The following is a 23282-nucleotide window of genomic DNA, read 5'->3' on the forward strand; positions in this document are numbered from 1 at the left end:
TCAGGGCCGGCCCTGAACACACCAATTGACCACGACACCCTTCAATCACACCAAAATCTCATCCAAAAATTTCCAAAGTTACTCCAATAATTCATACCTCTACCAACAATTCTAAAATATCAGCATTGCCCAAATTAATTTACCCCCAAAAATTCAACTAATTGGCATCTATTTCAAGGTTAGCCCTGGTCGACTGACAGTGAATACAATTTGGGTGTTGAATCTATTTGAACATGTTGAATTAGTGAAGTTGCACATTTGGGTTTCAAGTGACAGTGACAGTGAATACAGTACGTAATCTTTCTTGGGCCATGCAGCCCAGTATGAGAAGCCCAATAAGAGAAGCCCAATAACAAACCCAACTGTGTTTCATTTTCATCCTTTGCAAACACTCATACGACTTCTTCTTCTTCTTCTTTCTCTATCGGCGACTAAACCCTAGAAATATCATCAACCTCCTTCACTAACTGATCGCTGATCGGAGATCGGAGATCGGAGAGGAAGAATTCCGTTTCTCTTATTGGCCGTAGGATTAGCAATTGCTTCACTCGCAACAGGTACGCTGTACTTACGGATTTGAGGCTGCTAATGAGGATTAAATACACAGAGAGAGAGAGACGGTGGAGACTTTGTTTGATTGTTTGAGTTTTCTTTAAATGATTCTCTTTGTTCTGTTGCATAGAGTTGTTCTACATTAGCATTTTATAGGATTATGATTTAGCTATTAATTTTCAGACGAGATTTTGTTTCTGATCTGTATGGTCCCGAGATTTTTTCTCAAAACTTTTTCATTTGAAATGTAAGGGTTAGGGCCAAAGAAAGTTTCAGAATTTTTTTAGTTTGGTTCAGTAAAAGAATTTCTGTTTCTTTCATGTGAATCTTTTTTGTATGGCATTTGTTCCTACATTCATTTTATTTCAGTACTGTGTTCCTAGGCAATTTGAATTGTAATTCATAGTGACAAATAAGTTACCTGGAACAATGTTGTGTTGTTGATTGGAGAGATAATTTGTAGATGTTTCAAAATTTATTTGGATTTTTAATAGGAGAAGCGAAATAAGAAAATACTTTATTGAATGATTACCATTGCAATTATTATTAATGACCTGTTTAGAGAAGTTTTGAACCAAAATGTACAATACTTCAATGATTAGGTACCAACTAATAACCTGTTTAGAGAAGTTGTGAACAGTTATAGTTTATTCATTTGCATCTCTTCAGCATTGTTGTTAGTATGTGACGTGTTTCTGTAAAAATTGTCACAAAAAATTCTGTTAGATAGGCATTTATGATGTAGGTAAGGGATAAGATACACCATCTTTATTGAACCATTAAAAAGAGTTTAAGAATTGGCCTGCCCATCAACGTGAGTGGGGTAGTACACAGCTGCAGACATGGCAAAATGTTTATATATTTTTCTCCTTTCTTAACTTTGTTTTTGAAGTTTGGCTTTGGTATTGATGTTATTGGCTACGAGTTATCTTTGCGGTGCGTTGGGCATTTGAATTTTATCATGAATAGTTTTTGTTGGCACAACAAAATCTGCAACCACACCACTTTAACATGTTAGAGACATGCGTTGACATCTTCCATCTTATGAGCATGAAAATCTGATGTTACAGATTTTGTTTGAGTCTTTGCTGGCTTCTTGGTGTAGGTTTCATTGCTTTTTCTGTAGACATTAATGCTGAGACAACAATTCTTGCTGCTTTTTCTCACCATTCTGTTTTTACCCGTAGGGTTTTTCTCCTTAAGATTAGTTGTAGCTCATAGTCTATCCTTTCAAGTGTATCTCTGATACATGTGTTGTGTTTTTATAGCAATGTTGATCATGGACTACTACTGCCTATGCACTTTCGGTTTATTATAACTTACAAGTATACATGGTTGGAAGTGTTTCCACTTTGTGTTATGACCTCTGTACTACATGATTCGTATAATAATATCAATGATGGGTAGTTCTAACCTTTTAATGGAAAGAAGCTTAAATGTAGTATTGTATCATTTTTCTTTTCTGACTACTCTAGAATTGTGTCTGATTGAGTCAAAATATATATGTATTTTTTCATTGATAACCATTTGCGTGCAACTAACAGTGAAGCTTGTGGTTTTTTGGGAATTAGGATTGGGGCTTTTTGAATTTCTGGTCCAAGAATGGCAAAGGAGGAGTTAAGGGTTTACAATTCCATGACTCAGCAGAAGGAGATCTTCAAGCCTAAGGTTTCGGGAAAGGTTGGGATGTATGTCTGTGGAGTTACTGCCTACGATCTTAGCCATCTCGGCCATGCCCGAGCTGCCATTAATTTTGATGTCCTCTACAGGTCTCATATATGTAAATATTTTGTTTATTATATTGTGAACTATTTATTTATATGTATAAATTGATTGATTTGAATATGTGATGTTATTTATATAATATAATTTTACTATAATTATTGTCACTAGTTGAAATTTATAAAAATGAAAACTTTATTGGTAGAAACTTACCATCTTTTACTTTATTTGTCATTGCAGATATTTACAGCACTTGGGTTATGAAGTCACATATGTCCGAAATTTCACTGATGTTGACGACAAGGTGAAAATTTCTGATTTGTTTGTAGCTTTATGATATTTCTCATGCTTGGTGTTTTTGTTTGAGCTTGTTCATTCTTTTCCCTCGTTCCTGTTCCTCATAATAGTTAGTATGTCAAGATATAATTTGACTGAATTCTTAAAGTTGTGAATATGCTGTTTCAATTGGATTGGAAATTGGCAAACCATCTTATCATAATGTCCATGCTTGTGATATCTAAATCTTCTTTCCTTTGTTTCCTGAAATTTCACTCTTCATGTACATGCACTTTCCCCACTTGCTTTTCTAAACCCTGAATTATGAGATCTTCAAATTTTGATGTCTAAGATTGGAATTTATGCAGATTATTCGTCGGGCAAATGAGATTGGGGAAGATCCACTAAGTTTAAGTAATCGGTTCTGCCAAGAGTACCTTTCTGACATGGATGCTCTTCAGTGTCTCCTTCCTACCCATCAGCCACGTGTATCTGATCATTTGGAAGAAATAAAGGATATGATATCTCTGGTAACTATTTTCCCGATCATATTTTTGATAACTTAAAGACCCCAACTGCTAAAGGATTTCAATATTAATTAGTGGTGCATTCTTCCTAAGATCTTATTTATGGGATTGTATTTTAATATAATATTTTTTTCATCCTACTTTGCAGATCATCAAGAATGACTATGCATATGCAGTTGATGGAGATGTATTCTTTGCTGTTGAAAAACTCCCAAATTATGGTCAATTGTCTGGACAAAAGTTGGAAAATAATAGAGCTGGGGAGCGAGTGGCTGTCGATTCAAGAAAGCGAAATCCAGCTGACTTTGCACTGTGGAAGGTCTAAAAGACTATACAACTTTCCATGTTTCTAATATTGGATATATATTTTTATTTGATGTTTTATGGTTTTTGCAGGCTGCAAAGCCTGGTGAGCCTAGTTGGGACAGCCCTTGGGGTCTTGGAAGACCTGGGTGGCATATTGAATGCAGTGCTATGAGTGCAAAATATTTAACATTCAAGTTTGATATTCATGGTGGTGGAATTGACTTGATCTTTCCACATCATGAAAATGAGGTTGCCCAGAGTTGTGCTGCATGCCAAGAGAGCAATGTGAGTTACTGGATGCATAATGGACATGTTACGAACAACAATGAGAAAATGTCGAAGTCCTTGGGTAACTTCTTCACTATTCGTGAGGTAAATTTTTAGTCTTTTGGGTGTTTTTGAAGCTTTAATATAATATCAGATACCATCATTTAAGCATGTGTCATTTTATTTTGTAGATTATTGGAAGGTACCATCCATTGTCGTTGAGACACTTTGTGTTAAGTGCACATTACCGTTCTCCTCTCAATTACACTTTCTCCCAGCTGGAGAGTTCTTCAGATGCTGTTTATTACATTTATCAGGTTTGAAGCTTTCTAAGAAACTTGAACAATGTTTAATTGAGATTGTTACCTAATTGGAATCTGTGTTAAGTTACTGCAAGCTGAGATTTCTCTTTTTCTTGCATTGATACTTTTGTTTGAGCTTCTTTATCTTGGCTTAATTATTACTTTTAGTTGATTTTGTTTTTTTAATTGAAATCCAAGTAATTGCATCAACTTAGTTTAAATGACTGGTATTTATTGGGTTTCCCCTAAGAATTTTCATTTTCGAAGAAGTCCTTTAGAACATTGTTTAATTGGGAATCCAATCTGAGGAGCTGTTACAGAACTATTTCACATTCAATATGATCAGATCTTTTGATTGCTAGACTTTGCAAGACTGTGAGGATTCATTATCGATGTTTCAAGAAGGGATCTTGAAAGAAGGAGCAGATCAAAGTGGCAAAACCATTCAACTCGATCCTGCTGACGCTCAAGAATGCATTCGTAAGCTACGCAGTGAATTCGAGACTAAAATGAATGATGACTTGAACACTGCGCACATATTGACTGGTGCGTTTCAAGATGCCTTGAAATTGATAAACAGTTCCATCAACGCAGTTAAGGTAAGAGTTTCAAACAAATGAACAATCTCTCTGTCTCTCTGTCTCTCTGTGTGTTGAGGTGTTAGGTTAACCGATACTTTTGATACTCTAACAGAAGAAGCAACCGAAGAAACAAAAACAGCAGAAGCAGAAGCAGCAGGATCAAGCGGATCAAGAAGAACAACAGAAGCAGCAACAGTTGTTAATGAATCAATCTCTTGTTGAAGTGAAGCAAGAAATTATATCATTTCTAAGTATTCTGGGTTTACTATCCTCACATTCATACACTGAGGTAATATGAGTTATGGCTTGTTCTTATCAATTCAAGGTAGTAAAAAAAATATATTATATCGAATATTGACCAATATTTCCCTCTACAGGTACTACAGCAGTTCAAAGATAAGGCTTTGAAGCGAGCTGATTTAGTTGAAAGCGATGTGACCAACTTGATTGAAGCGCGAGCAGAAGCTAGAAAAAACAAGGAGTTCGCAAAGAGTGATCAGATCAGAGCCGATTTAAGTGCGAAGGGAATTGCGCTCATGGATCTAGGTAAGGAAACAATTTGGAGACCGTGTGTCCCGGTAGAACAGCAACAACAGTCAGTTAAAACATGAAAGTTCTTTCTTTAATCCATTAGCTTGGATTTAAATGGTGCATTTTGCATATCAAAGTGCAAAAAGTAAAAAAACTGTATAATTGCTTAGCATTACATTATTGATGCTGTAACACTTGAGGCTTTTTCACTTGTTATGTAAACCCCATTATAAGTTATCATTGTTTTTTTTTCAATCAACTAAATCTCATAGTTTTGTTTAATACACTTTTTTTTTAGTTGAATACCCAACAACACTACTTGAATGGGGATATTTGTAACCTTCTCACATTAATTTTATACAAAGGTTTTTGTTTCTTATATATTATTTTCCCTTGAATGTAAAAAGAATCAATTTTCTCTGTTTGATTTCAGTTTAAGAAATTGAATTTTCCACCATTTTGATAGGACTATTTCTTACAAAAATTGGAAGAAATGTCAAATGTTATTCAATGACACTAATGAAATATTATTACAGAGAATCAATGGTTTAATAAAGTCAACAATGACTTAGACAAGGTTTGACTATTGTTCATCTATCTATGTTCCCAGGTCAACACTCTAAAGAAAGACCTTAATTTATGGAAATGTAGACTTGCTTTTCAATGTCATTCAAGTCTAATAGATATTTTCATAAAGAGGATGAACTATGATTATTAATTGTTGCACTAACAAAAGTGTATGGTAGAGATTTCTCTATTTTTAATACTTAAAAAAAAAACAAAACAAATATAATTATGTATAGTATAATTATAGCTGGATTGAAAATAAAATTTAAACATTTAATTACACGTGTTAATATTTTTTTTATAAATGTGTAATTAATTATTTTAAATTTTATTTTAATATTATAAATTATTCAAAAAGTTATTTTTTATTTTATATAAGGATACAATTAATTATTTTAAATTTTATATTTAATATTATAAATTATTCAAAAAGATATTGAAAATTGGTAGAACACTTATAATGTAGATTTTCATATAGAAAAAATTAAGTTATAATTTATCCAAATATCAAAAATATAAATATTTCAATTTATTGATTAAGACAAAAGTGACATTCCTACTATAATTGTTCCCACTATACATCTATAGCAAATAAATTTAAATTTAAATCTAATTTAATAAATGAATATTATAAATATTTTTTGAAAATTAAATAGAAATTTTTATGAATAGGTAAATTAAACACAATCCATTACATGCATAAATTGCTCATGAGCAAAATCAACAAAGATAATCAAGCATTTATGGTCACAAAAACATTATTCAAATAACTAAAAATCTAAACATAAAGTGAACTAATAAAGGAATATGGATCTGGTGGGATTGAAACATCAACAGTTCCTTCAAGCATTTGTGTAACTTTTTTCATAGTTGGTCTAAATGAAGGATCTTCTTGAATACACCAAATAGCAACCATAACACATTTCTCAACTTTTCTCATGTCACTCAAAGCCTCATCATCATTTCCCAACAGCAAACTCAATTGACCATCTCTATAACAATCATTAGCCCAATCAGCCAACACCATTTGTTCTTCTTCTTCCATCTCAGCCTCAAAATTCCTCCTACAACATATGATCTCCAACAACATAATCCCATAGCTATAAACATCAACCTTAACCGAAACAGGAGTGTTTCGAAACCATTCGGGAGCAACATACCCTTTGGTACCTCTCAATGCAGTAGTTGTTCTAGTCTGATCTCTCTTTAGTAGCTTGGCTAGTCCAAAATCAGCTATTCTTGCATTGAAAAACTCATCAAGAAGAACATTATGAGGCTTTATATCACAATGTATGATTTGGTTTTTGCACTCTTCATGTAAATAAAATAGCCCTCTTGCAATGCCTAAAGCAATTTCCTTTCTTTGATACCAACTTGGCTTAGAAGAAGATTTGAATAGGAAGTTAGCTAATGAACCATTGCTCATGAATTCATAGACAAGTAATCTATTTTCTTCTTCATTGCAGAACCCAATTAGTTGAACCAAATTCTTATGATTAGTTCTACTAATTGCATTAACTTCTGCCTTAAATTCTTCTTCTCCTTCTCTTACAACATTGTCCAACTTTTTCACTGCAACAAAAATACCATCACAAAGAACCCCTTTGAATACAACGGCGAAAGCGCCTCTTCCTAGCTCTTCATTGAATCCATTTGTGGCTTCTTCCAACTCTTCATAGGTGAAACTTTGTAAATTCATACCTTCCTTGAATTGGGTTTGTTTAGAAACTTTTGCTTTTCTATACAAGTGAAAAATAACCACTAGTGCAGGAATTAGTACAAGGATATTTATAAGGAAAAAAGGTGTACCAAAGAGTAGTGATGCAATAACAACTAGTATTGAATCATTTCTCTTGTGGGGTTGATCTAATCTTACTTTAATAAGAGCTTTCCCACCAACACTTGAATCCAATTTTCCATTAGAAAGAGGTGTTGTCTTCTTCCAACACTCACCATTTCTAAAAATAGCCACAGCACAAAAACAATCTCCTAAACAAGCCTTCCTGCACCAATTCTCATCCACCAACCGAAAATACTCATAATCAGACAGAGGCCAGTCTGTGTTTTCCATGGTGTTGAAGTAGAAATTTTCTTCATCCTTAGAATCTTTATCACAACTTTGAGCCTCAAAGTTTTGTTGGCAACCTTTCATCTCATCATTTTGATCTATAAAGGAGTAACCACTCGGGCACTTACAACTCGGTCTTTGCTCCTTTTCTAGGCTGCAGTAGCTGTTGAAACCGCAAGCTCCACTTCCCGTTGGTTCCATAAGTTTAGTACAAATATTTGGAGGTATGGGAGTTGAACAATGAGTCCAAGCCTTACTCCATCCTATGGATTCTTCACCATCATTTTTCGGGTAAACATAGAGTGAAGAATATGCACAGAAAGAAATGCAGATTTGTTATCTCAGCTCAAAGAGAGACTGAGTGCAGGGATTTCATTTATAGCCAAATGATTACAAGGAAAAAGGTGCCAGGTGGCACAGTACATTCTAGAAAAGAGAAAAGGTAAATAACAGAATGAAAGAAGACAAATTAGCAAAACTGAAACGTGCAACAATTAGCAGCAAAGGATAAATTGGGTTTAGACAAATAACCCCTGCCTTAACTAACACCTAATTATCATGTCTTAACACCACCCCTCAAACGTAGGGGGGAACTTGTCACCCCAAGTTTGCCAATTAAGAACTGAAACTTAGAGTGTGTGAGGCCTTTGGTGAAGCAGTCAGCAATCTGCTCTTGAGAGGGAATGTAACGAACTTCAACTTTCTTCTGCAGAACTCGATCACGAATAAAGTGTATGTCAAGCTCGATATGTTTTGTACGCGCATGATAGACAGGATTAGAGGCCAAAGCATTGGCGCTCATGTTGTCACACCATATCACAGGAGTGGAAGGAAGCTTAAATTGAATTTCAGCAAGTAGTGACTCAATCCATGTAATCTCTGCTGCAACTTGAGCAAGTGAGCGATATTCTGATTCTGTACTTGACCGAGCTACAACTGATTGCTTCTTAGATGACCAGGCAACAAGAGAATCTCCAAAATAAACACAATGCCCTGCTATTGATTTTCTGTCATCGGGACAACACGCCCAGTCGGCATCACAGTATCCAGTTAAGCTTAACTTGTCACTATGTTTGATGTGGATTCCATGATGCACAGTCCCTTTCAAGTAACGAAGAACACGTTTGGCTGCACTCCAATGCATAGTTGTTGGGCATTTCAAGAACTGACTGAGTTTGTTGACAGCGAAGGCAATATCAGGCCGTGTGTGTGTGAGATATTGCAAAGCCCCTATCACACTTCTGTATTGAGTATAATCTTTGAGTTCTTCACCATCTTGTAGTGACAGAGGCTTCCCACCTGTCATAGGAGTGGAACATGGCTTCAGATTGGTCATTTCCAACCGATGAAGTAAATCAGAGACATACTTTCCTTGTGATAGATATATGCCTGTGTCATCTCTGAAAACCTCAATACCCAAGAAGAAGTTCAAGGCTCCCAAATCTTTGAGCGCAAAAACTCTGTGAAGTTTATCAATGAAGTTGTTCAACTCTTGATTATTGTTCCCTGTCACAACAATGTCGTCAACATAAATTAGCACCATGATGACAAATTGAGATGTTTTGAGCAGAAACAGAGATGTATCAGCTCGAGAGTTTTCAAAGTTCCATTTGAGCAAGGTTTGCTTCAGTTGATCATACCAAGCCCGAGGGGCTTGTTTTAGGCCATAGAGTGATTTCTGAAGCTTGCAGACGTGATCTGGTTTATCTTTATCCACAAATCCTTGCGGTTGTTCCATGTACACATCCTCCTCTAACTCTCCATTCAAAAACGCATTGTTGATGTCCAACTGTCTCACATCCCAACCTTTTGTGACAGCTATAGTGAGAACTATCCTGATAGTTGCAGCTTTAATCACGGGACTAAAGGTTTCCCCAAAGTCAATTCCAGGTCTTTGGTGAAAACCTTTAGCAACAAGGCGAGCCTTAAGTCTTTGAAAGGAACCATCACCATTGAATTTGGGTTTATACACCCACTTGTTGCCAATTATATTCATGCCATCCCTCCGTGGAACAAGGATCCATGTTTTGTTCTTAATAAGAGCAAAAAATTCATCTGTCATGGCCTTGTTCCAGCCACTGTGAGCAAGAGCTTCAAGGATTGTTCTTGGTTCTATGATGTTGTAGTCCCATTTAGCCTGAGCAGTGAAGACTTTAGGTTTAAAGATGCCTGACTTGGATCGAGTAAGCATTGGATGAGAAGATTGAGCTGCCTGTTGAGGTTGAGAAACTTGTTCTGTTGTTGAGACAGTCTCAGGTTCTGCAGAATCAAAACTGACAGGACCAGTATGCACTAAACCCAGGTCAATAAAGAGATTGTTAGAGATATCTACCTGATCAGTTGATGATGGACTTGGTGACATTGATGGTGTTGATTCTGCAGGAGTAGCAGCCTGCTGGTGTGCATCAGCTGGAGTCTCAGAGTGAGTATGTGTTTGACTCGAAGGACTTGTGTGAGGACTTTGGGATGTGGATGGCTGATTTGTGTTTGGAAGTGAAGAATTTTGCTGCTGAGTTGGAAGACAGAACCACATAGCTGGAGATTGAAGACTTATGTCAGACTCACGTTCATAATTGTTTAAAAAACCATTTTTGAAGGGGAACTCTTTCTCATTAAATATCACATGCCTTGAAATATATAATCGACCTGTTGTACTCAAACATTTGTAGCCTTTGTGACTTTCACTAAATCCTAAATTGACACATTTAGTAGAGTGAAACTGAAATTTGTTGGTTTGATATGGCCTTAGACAAGGGTAGCATGCTGACCCAAAAATCTTTAACTGACTGTAATCAGGTTTTTTACCGAATAAGGTTTCATGTGGTGATTTCCCATTGAGAATAGGTGTAGGTAGCCTATTTATAAGAAAGACTGAGGTTTGGAAAGCATCACACCAGAATTTGTAAGGCATGTGCGATTGAGCAAGGAGAGTCAACCCCATCTCAACGATATGTCTGTGCTTTCTCTCCGCACGTCCATTTTGTTCAGACGTGTGTGGGCAGGAGTGTTGAAAAATTATTCCATGCTCAATAACTAAGTTGCTAAATGACTGGTATTCACCTCCCCAGTCAGTTTGCAGCTTCTTAATTTTTCGACCAAATTGGTTTTCAACTAGGTTCTTGAATTGAATGAAAGCATTCAGGGCATCAGACTTGGCTTTAAGTGGATAAAGCCAAGTGTGTCGACTGAAATCGTCAACAAAATGAATGTAATAACGCAAGTTAGTGTTAGACATTATGGGGGCTGGACCCCATAAGTCTGTGTGAATAACATCTAACACATTAGCAGCCTTACTGTGTGAATTTGGAAATGGTAGTGCATGTGATTTCCCATATTGACAAGCTTCACAAAACATTAAATTCTCATTAATTGGCAGCTTTACATTAACTTGACTTAAGACTTGATTCAATATTCTAGATGAGGGGTGTCCTAAGCGCCTATGCCAGAGGTCTTTTTGAGAGATACTCTCTTGATTAACATGTGAAAAAGACTGAGGGTTAGACTCAGTAAAACCAGAAAAAGGACTCGAAATAGAAGCAGTAGACACGTGATCAGATTTGTAGCTGGACTGAGTTGCAGACAAACAGGCAGGGGAAGGATTATATGACTTGGTTGTGGAAGCTTCCAGCTGATACAGACCATCTTTAAGCTTCCCCTGTAGCAGCACCATCTTTGTTGCCATGTCCTTCACAAAGCAAAGATCAGAGAAAAACTCAACAAAAACATTATTGTCAGCTGTAAGTTTAGAAATACTGATTAAGTTTTTAGCAATCTTTGGAACATGTAACATATCATTTAATTGCAATGTGTTACCACTGTTTGATTGCAAAGAGCCAGATCCAACATGAGAAATCACAAGTTGGTTACCATCACCCACTGTCAGTCTATCCTTACCATTGTAGGTAGCTTTGTTGGTCATGTTGTCCTGATCTGAAGTGAGATGGTTACTTGCACCAGAATCAGCATACCAACCTTCATGATCAAGAGCTTCTGGTGTAGCAACATATGCACTTGGATCCTTTTTGTCACTGCCAGATGAGTTATTGTTAGGAGTGAAACCCATGAATGACTCATCATAACGATTGTAGCAGTAGGCAGCCGAATGCCCATAGCGGCCACAAACTTGACAAGTGGGTTTGGAATTCCTGCCTCCTCTGCCTCGACCTCCACGGGTTGAGTTGCTGCCTCGAGAATTCGATCCTCTTCCACCTCTGCCAGAGTTGTTATTGTTATGATTAAAGTGGCCACGACCAGGTGAGTTGTGCTGCTTGTTGGCAAAGGCAGCAGAAGGTCCAAGACCAGATGTATTTGAGTTTTTGCTGCTGGTATTTATCACATGTAGACGTTCGAGTTTGCTGTCAAAACTCAGCAACACTTCCTGCATTTCCTGCCAAGTGAGGCCTATCTTGGCTTGAGCTTCCAGTTGGCATACGATCGTGAGATATTCAGCATCCAACCCGTTCAGAACATTTGAAATCAGATGTGCTTCTGGGTATGGATCTCCAGCAAGAGCCAAACTATCAGCCCACGCACGTTTCTGTCGAAGATACTCTGTCATAGCAGTACTTCCTTTACGAATCGTTTGAATCTTAGTGCGAGTATCATCCATTTTAGCTCGAGAATGCGCCCCATATAGATTTTCAAGTGCTGTCCAAAGAGAGTTGGCAGAGGTACAGCCCATTACCTCCGTAGCTATGGTCTCTGTCATAGAGCCATATAACCAACCCATGAGAAGTTGGTCACAGACGACCCACTGCTCATACTCAGGATTGAGTTGTCGACCAAAACCAGGTGTATTTTCACCTGGATCTGCTAGAGCAGGGATGAACTCAGGTGGACAGACCCTGGTTCCATTCACAAATCCTTCAAGTCGATGACCCCTAATGATAGTCGACACAAGACTTCTCCAGAGAGTATAGTTATTTCTATCAAGTTTAATAGAAAAAGATTGAGTAAGTGTATTACCAAAGGGTGCGTTGCTGAAACCACCAAACCACTCAGGTCCCGTGCGAGACTCCACGGGTGACCTCCGTGAGCCGAGGAGCCCAGACTTTGTTGGCTCGGCACCACCCGCTCGCCGTTCGGGGATCTCCTCTCGCGTGGAGTCCGATCGTTTCTCGGCCGACATGGCGTAGCCGCAGCCGCTACGATACCAAGTGAAGAATATGCACAGAAAGAAATGCAGATTTGTTATCTCAGCTCAAAGAGAGACTGAGTGCAGGGATTTCATTTATAGCCAAATGATTACAAGGAAAAAGGTGCCAGGTGGCACAGTACATTCTAGAAAAGAGAAAAGGTAAATAACAGAATGAAAGAAGACAAATTAGCAAAACTGAAACGTGCAACAATTAGCAGCAAAGGATAAATTGGGTTTAGACAAATAACCCCTGCCTTAACTATCACCTAATTATCATGTCTTAACAAGCCTTAAAACACCATCATACTCAAGTATCATCCTTTGATAGAAACTTTGAGTTGAACAAGGTTTTGCTGATAAAATACTTAGTATTTCTCCATTCTTTCCTTGCAAATAAATCAACCCGGATTGGTTAAACACTACCCGAGATTCATTAGACGTCGTTTCACTTGACCAATACATAGAATTAGCCTCATCCAATGGGAAAGTTGTTGTGTAAAGCTTAAGATTTCCACTTTGCTGCAGCATAAGCTGAAATCTTCCTTTGGAAAAATTTGTATTCGAGTATCGAGCTACAAGCTTCTTACCTTGATTTAAAGTTTGTAATGGTAATAATGTATCTGTTGGCTCATCAAAACTCTCCCATAGATAGTTAGAATTCTTGTCAACAAGCACAAAATTCCCTGTGTCAAGCATAGCTGCATAGGCAACACCATCACCATCACCAACACCAACAATCCATACCTGTTTTCCTTTTCGGGTTTTGAGAACAAGCAAACCATTTTCGGTTAGTTCAAGTGTTGAGCCTTGTTGGACAAGAGTGTTGCCATTTGCTGACCAAACAATGGTTTTTTCAGGTATGTTGTTGAACCATATGGCTAAAAGAAAGTCACCATCTTTTTCAACTTGATGAAAACCAAAGGCAAATTCACTTGAATCTGATGACCAAAACATGTTGTTGTGAGTGTCTTTTGTTGAGAGAGATGAACCTAATGGGATCTTTCTATGAGTTGAAGCATTAATAATGGTGATGAATGTTAGAAGAAACCATTGAAAAATAAGGAAAGGCATTTTTTTTTTCTTTCTTTAAGGTGACAAAACAATGTTATAGGAAGAGAGACATGATTTTTCTCACAACACAATTGTTGGAATTTTATATGATTTTTTATTTGTATTTGTTGAAAAATTTGGTAAATGATTTGAAAGTTGTTACTAATAATTAGTGGAAAAATAACTCTCTTTTTTTGTTATGTTCTTCAACTTTTCAACCTTTTGGATGGTTTTGTTGACTTTGAAAGTTCCATGAGAGACTAAGGTTCTTGTTTGGACCTTGAATTTTAAGAGGGAAGAAAATAAATAAAATCCAAATGATTTCTTTTTCTTCATGGATTGAATCAATAAATTAAGATTTTTTTAAGAAATTAATACTTGAGTATAGCATAATTTTATGAAAATTAGAATAATTACAAATATATATAAATAAATATATTGAAAAAAGTCTTATATTAAAATTTTTGAAATATTTTCCTTTATAAAATTAAACATGTAGATGTAAAAAGAAAAAGCATCAAAGGTAACATGGTAACTCACATCAAGCACAATACAATAAGAAGATGATATTAATAACGACATGTCGTATAATATAATTGTCAGAAACGACACTTTTGGTAACCAAGCCTATAAAGCTTGATGATGCTATAACCGACTCACTCATAAGTGTCGTGACTAATAAGTAAAAATAATACCCTTTCATTTTTTGGTAAATATTATTTTAATTTTTCATTTTGTGTTTTGTAAAAGTTTTTGATTTGGCTATCTGTTTTGTTAAATAAAAAATTAAATCTTGTATTTTTTAAAATAGTATAAAATAATACCTTGAGTTGATTTTTTGTCAAAATAAAAATTAATAATAATCCAATTTAGAGTTATTATAATAAAATTGAGTACATTTTCTTAGTTATATTAAAAAAATCGAGAATTGAGTTTAGAGTGCTATTTTGTACCATTTTAAAAAATATAAGATCTAATTTGTTATTATATAAAAAAAAAGGTTCAATCGATAATTTTTATAAAATATAAAATTTAAAATAGTATTAATTTTTTAGGAATTTTTATTTGTTAAGTTCTTGGAAAATTTAATTTCAAAAATAAATAAATAAATCTTGGAGATTTTTAGTTCCACACCATTTTTTAAGATGATGATGGTGGTGGGGTCTTGAAATTTGGTTTCAGTTAAACTGAGCTCTCTCCAATTTGCTTATAGGTAGGGATATTTATTTCATCACTGAATTAATGGTACAAAACAGATATAGTAACAAAATAAAAATTAATTAGGATTTTTAGTCTTACAATTTTGATATTTATTAAATCGTGTCTTTTAAATTTTTTAAAATGTTGAAAATTTCTCTCGAACTAACAGACACTTAACGTTTATGAAAAGTAAAGAGGATATAATTTAGTATATACCAAAATTCAAAAGATTTGATTTCGTGCATGGGCAATCACATCACCACGTTAGTAAAATAAATTCAATAATCTCAGTAGTTCAAAAAAAATTAATAACTTAAAATGTTTAGAGAGTATAATTTAGTGCATGTCAAAGTTATTAGGACAAAAATCATAATCATGATTTGGTACATATAAAGAGAAATATTAAAAGGCACCAGTAGTCAGTGACGACACACTAATAAGAGTGTGAGAGGCTATCCCCACTAAAAATAAAGTTAGTGTGAAAAAAAATTAAATATCTTCTATTTAGTTAAATAATTATACAACAAAATAGTAAAAAGTCCCCACAAAATAGTTATAATTTTAATGTAAAATAAATAATAAATATTTTTATAACAATTAAGCCCCCACAGATCAAAAATTCTGGGTCTGTCACTGCCAGTAGTGCCTAACATCCTTCAACGTATCATATCACTATTAGTACAATTAAGTATAGAGTCTTATATAATTTAATATAATAATTTTCATAGAATATCGCTAACCAATCATAAGGCGCAACAGATGCTTTAGAGTAATGACCACATGTAAAATTTCAGGGTACAAAATTTATAATTAGCCTAAATAAAACAAGAAATGTTAAAAGTCACCAATGGTGCCTAGTACCCTCTAAGTAATTATATCTCTATTAGTGAAATTAAGTATCAAGTCCCATGTAATTTAATGAAATAACTTTTAGAAAATATTGCTAACCAATCGTAAAATATCACATTTAGATAGTACTGGTGTTTTTTAGCATGCTCAAATAAAAGACCATTGATATAAGACACTAGTGGTGTCTAACACTATCTAAAAGTGTCGCTTTATGATTAATTAACAATATTCTATAAAAATTATAATATTAAATCATGTGGCATCTCATACTTAATTATATCAATAATGATATTACACGTTGGAGGGTGCTAATTGTGCCATTTTTTCAAATAAAATTGTTCATCTCTCTCATTAAGATACATAATAAAAGACACTCATAGTACCTAACATCCTTGTGACTTGATAGGTGAAATTACTATTGATGCAATTCAATTGGATACTAGTAGTGCCTAATACTTTTTATAGATAACGTTTTACGATTAGTAAGTGATATTCTCTAAAAGTTATTTTCTTTTCTTAAGTTAATAAGATTAAATATTTAATTATACCAATAATAATTTAACACGAAAATGTGCTAGAGACTAATGTTGCCTTTTAGCCTTTCTCCTCCTTAATTAGCTTAAATGATAATCAAAGATTGCATTTTCAATGCAAATATATATATTTATTGAAACTTGTAGTTATTAAGGAGAGAGATATGATGTGATTGAGGCAATGGTACACTATAGTATACACTCACTCCGGCTGTGCTCCATTCATTGCTCACCACAACATTAATAGCTTCTTTCACACTTTCCCAAAATACCCCTACCCTTTCTAAACAATTACACTTAACAACCTCTCTCTCTCTCTCGACCACGGCGACGGAAAATGGCTATGGAGCTACTGAATCTCAACCACGAAGAGGAAGAACTTTCCCTCTTGAGACAACCCACCACCAATGGCGACCTCTCTTGGCGTTTGAACTTCGAAAGCTTTAAACTTTCCAACACCCACAAAGAGAAGAAACCCTCACCCCCTGGCCTCCATGATTGCTATGGAGTTTTAAGTATTCTTTCTTTATTATTAAATTATTTCTTGTTTTAGTAATCATTTTTGTTGTTTTATTATTGTGTTTTGTTTGTCTTAATATGCCTATGGTTGATTCATTGTCAGTGGGATTATTTTATATCAAGTAGTGGATTGGATTCTATTTGTTTTTGCTTTGTGACTCAAATATTCTAATGGTTTAGCTTAGCAAAGGTTCTTTCTTCTTTTTTTTTTTTATGCTTTTCCATTTATATGAATATGAATATGATTGTGAGGAATTTTCCTTGTTGTTAATTAGTCTAAAGTTGTTGCTGCTATGACTATAAATCTACAAGAATTTAGGGTGGAATAAAATGGTAGTAATATCCATATTTGATTGTTTTCAGTGTTTGATTTCCATTCTTGAGGGGTATTCCATAAATGGGCTTATACAATTTTAGAGCTTTTTTAGCTTTCTGTCTCTTATTTTGCTAGATAAGACATGGGGTTTTACTTTTTTCTTTCTTTTTTCGATTTTTCGAAAAAGATAGTATACTATGGTCCCGTTTGGCTAAGCTTCTGAAAAAGTTACTAGAACTGACTTCGCTAAAAGTTGAAACTCGCTAGTTACCCCACCAGAAGCAGAAGTGTTTTTGGAGTTTCAAAAGCTCGAAAGAAACTTTTAGACCTATGAGTCAGAGTCACTTTCTGATTTTGTGTGATGGTCATTGTATGTTTGACCCTCTTAGTCTTAACCTACCTACTACTGTGTTTTGTTTTGTATAGATTTTTGATCATCATAGACCATGATTGAGGGAGGGTTACTAGAAATTTTTGGCTTTTATTTTGTGTTGCATTCAATTTATGTCCTCTCATTGTTGTGTTTGTTGATATCATGTTTGACTTGAGAGTCCCACTATAGTAGATAGTATAGTAGGAGGGAATATATTCTCACTTGCTTTTTCTTACTATATTCCTACTTTCCATGATGCTTGAGAAGAAAAAAGGAATAAGTTGAATTGTGTAAAAAGCTGTGATTATATTTTCAGATGATAGCAATGCAAAACCACAAACAATTTTATCAGCTTTTGTGTTAAGTTGGTTTGTTTGATTGATGATTTCAGGTCCGGAGGATAACGTGGCTGAGTACTATCAGCAACAGGTAGAAATGCTCGAGGGGTTTAATGAGATGGATGCGTTAGCAGAGCGCGGTTTTCTACCTGGAATGTCAAAGGAAGAGCAAGATAAGTTGGCGAAAAGCGAGACATTTGCCATCAGAATATCGAATTTCGCAAACATGATTCTTTTTGCTGCAAAAGTTTATGCTTCGATTAGGAGTGGTTCACTGGCAATTATTGCATCGACTTTGGACTCACTTCTTGATCTTTTGTCTGGCTTTATTCTTTGGTTTACTGCTTTCTCAATGCAAACTCCAAATCCGTATCAATACCCTATTGGAAAAAGGCGTATGCAGCCGTTGGGTATCCTTGTGTTTGCGTCTGTCATGGCAACACTCGGTCTGCAGATCATATTGGAGTCGGTTCGAACCCTGTTATCTGATGAGGTTGAGTTCAGCTTGACCAAAGATCAAGAAAGATGGGTTGTTGGCATTATGCTCATGGTGACTCTGGTGAAATTCGTGCTGATGATTTACTGTCGCGGTTTTAGTAACGAAATTGTTAAAGCTTATGCACAAGATCACTTTTTTGATGTCATCACCAACATCATTGGCCTCTTTGCTGCACTCCTTGCTAATTATTTTTACGATTGGATGGATCCTGTTGGAGCTATTATTTTGGCGTTGTACACCATCCGAACATGGTCAATGACGGTTCTTGAAAATGTCAACTCTCTGGTTGGAAGATCAGCTGCTCCTGAATATTTACAGAAACTCACATACCTCTGTTGGAACCACCACAAGGCCATACGACACATTGATACCGTTAGGGCCTACACTTTCGGGTCTCACTACTTTGTTGAGGTTGACATTGTCTTACCGGCAGACATGCCCTTACAAGAGGCTCATGACATAGGCGAATCCTTGCAGGAGAAGCTTGAACAACTTCCTGAAATTGAGCGCGCCTTTGTCCATTTAGATTACGAGTTCTCACACAAACCCGAGCATGCGCAGTCTCAGTCTTAGTGTTAAGCTGTAAAACCAGTTGTTATTATCTTGTTCTTCATCTTATCTGAGCAACAAATTCTTGCTCCATTGTAGTAACTAGTATGTAATCGTTGACTTCGGACACAACTTTGGAATCATTCAGAAAGTTGAGTCTGTGTATATAATTGTTCATTTTAAATTCTCTGACAGGACTCTTCTTACTCATCATTGACACAGAAACAAAGTACTGAACTTTATATAATATATATGTATATATAGTTGTATTCATCCACCTTCACTGTCACAGCCATGTTTCTAAACCATTCAGGAGTTCAAACCATTACCATCGGAAAAAAAAAAGGTGTTTTAAATAAAGGGGATTCGAAAGAACTCTTCAAGACGAAGGATGCAGTGAGCGAGCCTGCTAAGCTGCGATTGAGCTTAAGTCTTTCCAAAAAGAAAAGGGTAACTTTAGTCTATTTCTTTTTTTACTTTTCTCATCGAAAATTTACAATTGAAACTTCAACTGATGCCAATGCCAAACGAGATAACTTAGTTGGTTTAGTATTTGCAATGATCTGGAACATCGGTTCGAGTATGATCAGTCTTCAAAATTTTGGTCAGTCCAAAATCAAAAATTTTTGTTGTGTATGAGTCATCTAAGAGGATGTACCAACAAGAGGAACTAATTAGATTCTATGTATCGATTTTCTTCATAACATTATTTATTGGAAAAAAATTAAAAGATTTATTTGCATATTTGAAAGATAGTCAAAAAAAGTCAAGGCATGCTTGGATAATTGATTTATTGAAGTTTTTGAGGCTTTATATCAATGTATAAATTTGTTTGTGCACTCTTCAAGTACTCATAAACAAGAAGCCTATGTTGTTCCTCATCGGCAGAAGCCAATTAGTTTTACCAAATTCTTATGGTTTGTTTGTACAACCAATAGATATTACTTCTGCATTGAATTCTTGGTCACCATCTTTCACCATGTTGTTGTTGTCCAATTTTCTGACAGCAATTACTAAAGGTAATATCACAACCCCTTTATTTTGGAGCATCAATAATATAGTCAAAAGATATATCTTTCACCAAGTCAGGTCTGGGTCTCGGGTTCGGGTCTGGATGTGAGTCTTGAGTCCGGTTTTAGGGTCTTGACTCTAGTCCTAGTCCCAGGTCTGATCCTGGTTGGGTCGGGTGCAGGTCTGAGTCGGGATTGGATCCGAGTTTGGGTTGAATTAGGGTTCAGGTCCAGATCTGGGTCCGAGTCCGGGGTCTGGTCTGGGTTCAGGGTACGATCCTTGGTCTGGGTCGGGTCTGGGTCTGGAGTCTATAATACAGCTTACATTGTATTAAAAAATTTTGTCGTAATAAAATTTTTGGTCATAATAATTAATACAATACACTGTTTAATCCAAACATAGTATTATTTATTATTTAATACAATATGCATACAATGATCCTCTATGACTTTGTCATAATAAGATTTATATGAAAAATAATGGTGGATTAAATTTCATGTGTTAGAAGAAGATGAATAAGAAGAGTAAGCAGGAGAAGTTGATGGACTTGAAACTACAACTATCCCTTCAAGCATCAACAAAACCATCTTCATGGAAGGTCTTTTAGAGGGATCTTCATTAAGGCACCAAAGACCAACTTTCACAAACCTCTCAACCATCTCAATCTCATCCATGGCTTCTATGTCATTCTCAACAAGATCCTCAAGTCTCTCATTGTTGTAACATTCATAAACCAAGTCTACCAAATCGATTTCATTCCTTCTACAACTAACTATCTCAAGCAACATTACTCCATAGCTGTACACATCAACCTTGGTTGTGATTGTTGTTGATGATGATGATCTAAACCATTCTGGTGCAATGTACCCTTTTGTTCCTCTTATGCTGGTTTTATTAGAAGAAGAACTATTATGTGTTTGGCTTAGTCCAAGAATCTTTGCCATACCGAAATCTGATATTCTAGCATTGTGACAATCATCAAGAAGCACATTTTGTGGCTTTATATCACAATGAATGATTTGGGTTGTGCTACAATCTTCATGCAAGTAAAATAGTCCTCTAGCTATCCCAATGGCTATTCGAGTCCTTTGGTTCCAACTCGGTTTAGGACCCCGAAATAGAAAACTGGCTAAGGTTCCATTGCTCATGTACTCATACACCAGAAGCCTGTGCTTTCTCTCATTACAATATCCAACTAACTTGACTAAATTCTTCTGATGTGTTTGGCCAATGATGTTCAATTCGGCTTGGAATTCTTTCTCATTCTCACTAAATAGTCTTTTTAGTAATTTAACAGCTATGTCAGTACCAAACTCTGTTTGCCCTTTATAGACTATACCATAAGATCCTCTTCCCAACTCTTCTTTGAACCCGTTTGTGGCTTCTGTGAGTTCTTTGCATGTAAACTGGCGCAAACTCATTACAACCGAATTTCCATTGCTTCTAATGAGCTTATTGCTGCAGTTGAGTAGAGAAGAAGACAAAACAACAGCATTGATAAGTAAAGAACCACCCAAGAGTATGAACATAAGTGTCATTATAATCTTATATGTTTTATTAGAAGAAGGTATGTGAAGAGTGTTAATTAGTGAAGCATTCATGTATTTGATAGAAGCCATTGAGTGTTTGAGTGTCTCACTCTCTCTCCCATTGGATAGTGGGAGTCTATTCTTGAAGCATCGATTGTTGTCAAAGTTGAAAATAGCTACAAAACAATTGCAATCCAACAAACAATTGTTTTTGCATTCTTCATAATCAGAAGGCTCAATTAGCTCATAATCAGATTGAGGCCAATCGGTTTTCGGAAGATCTTTCATACTCATCATCTTATTTCCATTATGATCACAGAGTTGTTGAAAATCTGGTTTGCAGCCACTATAGTTGCTATTTGGATTGAGAAAGGAATACCCAAGTGGGCACTTACAAGTTGGGATTCCATCATCTCTAACTTTGCAGATACTATTGTAACCGCATGGTCCAGTCCCCATTGATCTAGGCACAATTAAATCATTACAAATATCATCTGGTATAGCCTTCAATACTTTCCATGACATTTCAGTAGTATTATGATTACTCTTTGGACAATAACTCAGTGATAAAACACCATGAAAATTTAGAGTAACTTTGAGATAATGCTTAGAAGGTGAGACAATTGCATCATCTGATTTTGCAATGCATATTTTTCTATCACTACTCAATAAGTACAAATTTCCTTTTGCATCAAAGTTGATTTGATAATCATGACCACCAATATTAAAGCCTATTTTATGGTATGTAACAGGAGTTTCAAAATTGAACAAAGATGTGAAATTTAGCAAAACATTACCATTTTCATGTAAACTAAACTTGAATTCACCCGGTGAGAAATCTGTTAAGCTTTTTTGAGAATAAAGCACATCACCAATCTTCATGGTCTGAGTAGGAAGCAATGTATCAGTAGGGTGTCTGAAACTCTCCCATATGACTGTCCTATTCTCATCAAGCAAAACAAAGTTGCCTGTGTCCTTCATCAAGCCATAACTTACAAAACCGCCCCCACCCCCGCCCTCGCCTTCTTTTAGCTCGGTTTTCCATACTACTTGATCACCTGATTGAGATGAGCTGGTAATAAGCACCAAGCCAGTGTGGATATTGAGCTCAAGGGTGGATCCTCTTGGCACAGTGGTTGCATTTGCATGCCAAACTATGGTTACATCAGGACCGAGTTTGTAGTACCATATGGCAAGCAAGTAATGTTCATCAGTAAAATGAAAATCAAGAACATTATCATTGTTGATTAGTCTGTGAAATCCAAAGGCAAAGTCTTTGGATGGTGAAAGCCAAAAGGCATCTTTATCCCCTGCAGTGAGAGTCTCATTCAATGTCACTAAACCATTGAATTGAGATAACACAACAGAAAATGGTATGAAGAGAAGAGTGAATAGGTGACTCATTTTAACAACAACAAACATTTTGCCTAGTATGTGTCTAAGTTTTAAGATATAAATATATATTTATATATGAAAATTGTTAGGTAGGGACATTATTTTTACTCCAGTATACGAAGCATATTCTGTCAATTTTTTTAAGATTTAGAATAATTTACAGTAAAATTTAAACAGTTGAACGCTTCTTTATTTATTTATTTACTTTTTTTTTTTATAAATATAAGTGTAACTTACTAATTTGAATTGTATTTTTAATAAATTATTCATAATTTTCTAAAAACA

The 23282-nt window shown here is 35.5% G+C and overlaps 4 protein-coding genes across 5 annotated transcripts; 2 read left to right on the forward strand and 2 right to left on the reverse strand.

The window, feature by feature from the left end:
* Positions 1-204: 204 nt before the first annotated feature.
* On the forward strand, positions 205-5445 carry LOC115719306 (cysteine--tRNA ligase 2, cytoplasmic). 2 transcript variants are annotated; one of them, XM_030648287.2, is made up of 10 exons: positions 205-557; positions 2124-2321; positions 2515-2578; positions 2919-3080; positions 3226-3396; positions 3474-3755; positions 3842-3967; positions 4315-4551; positions 4646-4822; positions 4911-5445. In XM_030648287.2, exons 2-10 carry the CDS (start codon positions 2155-2157, stop codon positions 5142-5144), a joined length of 1620 nt encoding a protein of 539 aa, XP_030504147.2. In that variant the 5' UTR covers positions 205-557; positions 2124-2154; the 3' UTR covers positions 5145-5445. The 2 variants fall into 2 exon arrangements, with proteins under 2 accessions (XP_030504147.2, XP_060967022.1); XM_061111039.1 differs by lacking the exon at positions 205-557 and having other exon boundaries at positions 2192-2332.
* Positions 5446-6300: 855 nt separating this feature from the next.
* LOC115718803 (G-type lectin S-receptor-like serine/threonine-protein kinase LECRK3) lies at positions 6301-14054 on the reverse strand. The gene is made up of 2 exons (XM_061111040.1): positions 13129-14054; positions 6301-8006 (listed from the first exon to the last, which is right to left on the reverse strand). Exons 1-2 carry the CDS (start codon positions 13905-13907, stop codon positions 6410-6412), a joined length of 2376 nt encoding a protein of 791 aa, XP_060967023.1. The 5' UTR covers positions 13908-14054; the 3' UTR covers positions 6301-6409.
* A 2529-nt stretch (positions 14055-16583) lies between these two features.
* LOC115720586 (metal tolerance protein 11) lies at positions 16584-19252 on the forward strand. Its single transcript, XM_030649732.2, has 2 exons — positions 16584-16983; positions 18068-19252. The coding sequence occupies exons 1-2, from the start codon at positions 16806-16808 to the stop codon at positions 19084-19086; spliced, it is 1197 nt and encodes a 398-aa protein (XP_030505592.1). The 5' UTR covers positions 16584-16805; the 3' UTR covers positions 19087-19252.
* A 1315-nt stretch (positions 19253-20567) lies between these two features.
* LOC115720554 (G-type lectin S-receptor-like serine/threonine-protein kinase LECRK2) lies at positions 20568-23006 on the reverse strand. Its single transcript, XM_030649696.2, has one exon. The coding sequence runs from the start codon at positions 23004-23006 to the stop codon at positions 20568-20570; it is 2439 nt and encodes an 812-aa protein (XP_030505556.2).
* Between the last annotated feature and the right edge of the window lie 276 nt (positions 23007-23282).

Source organism: Cannabis sativa, chromosome 2 (genome assembly GCF_029168945.1).
Source record: "Cannabis sativa cultivar Pink pepper isolate KNU-18-1 chromosome 2, ASM2916894v1, whole genome shotgun sequence".
NCBI lineage: Eukaryota > Viridiplantae > Streptophyta > Magnoliopsida > Rosales > Cannabaceae > Cannabis > Cannabis sativa.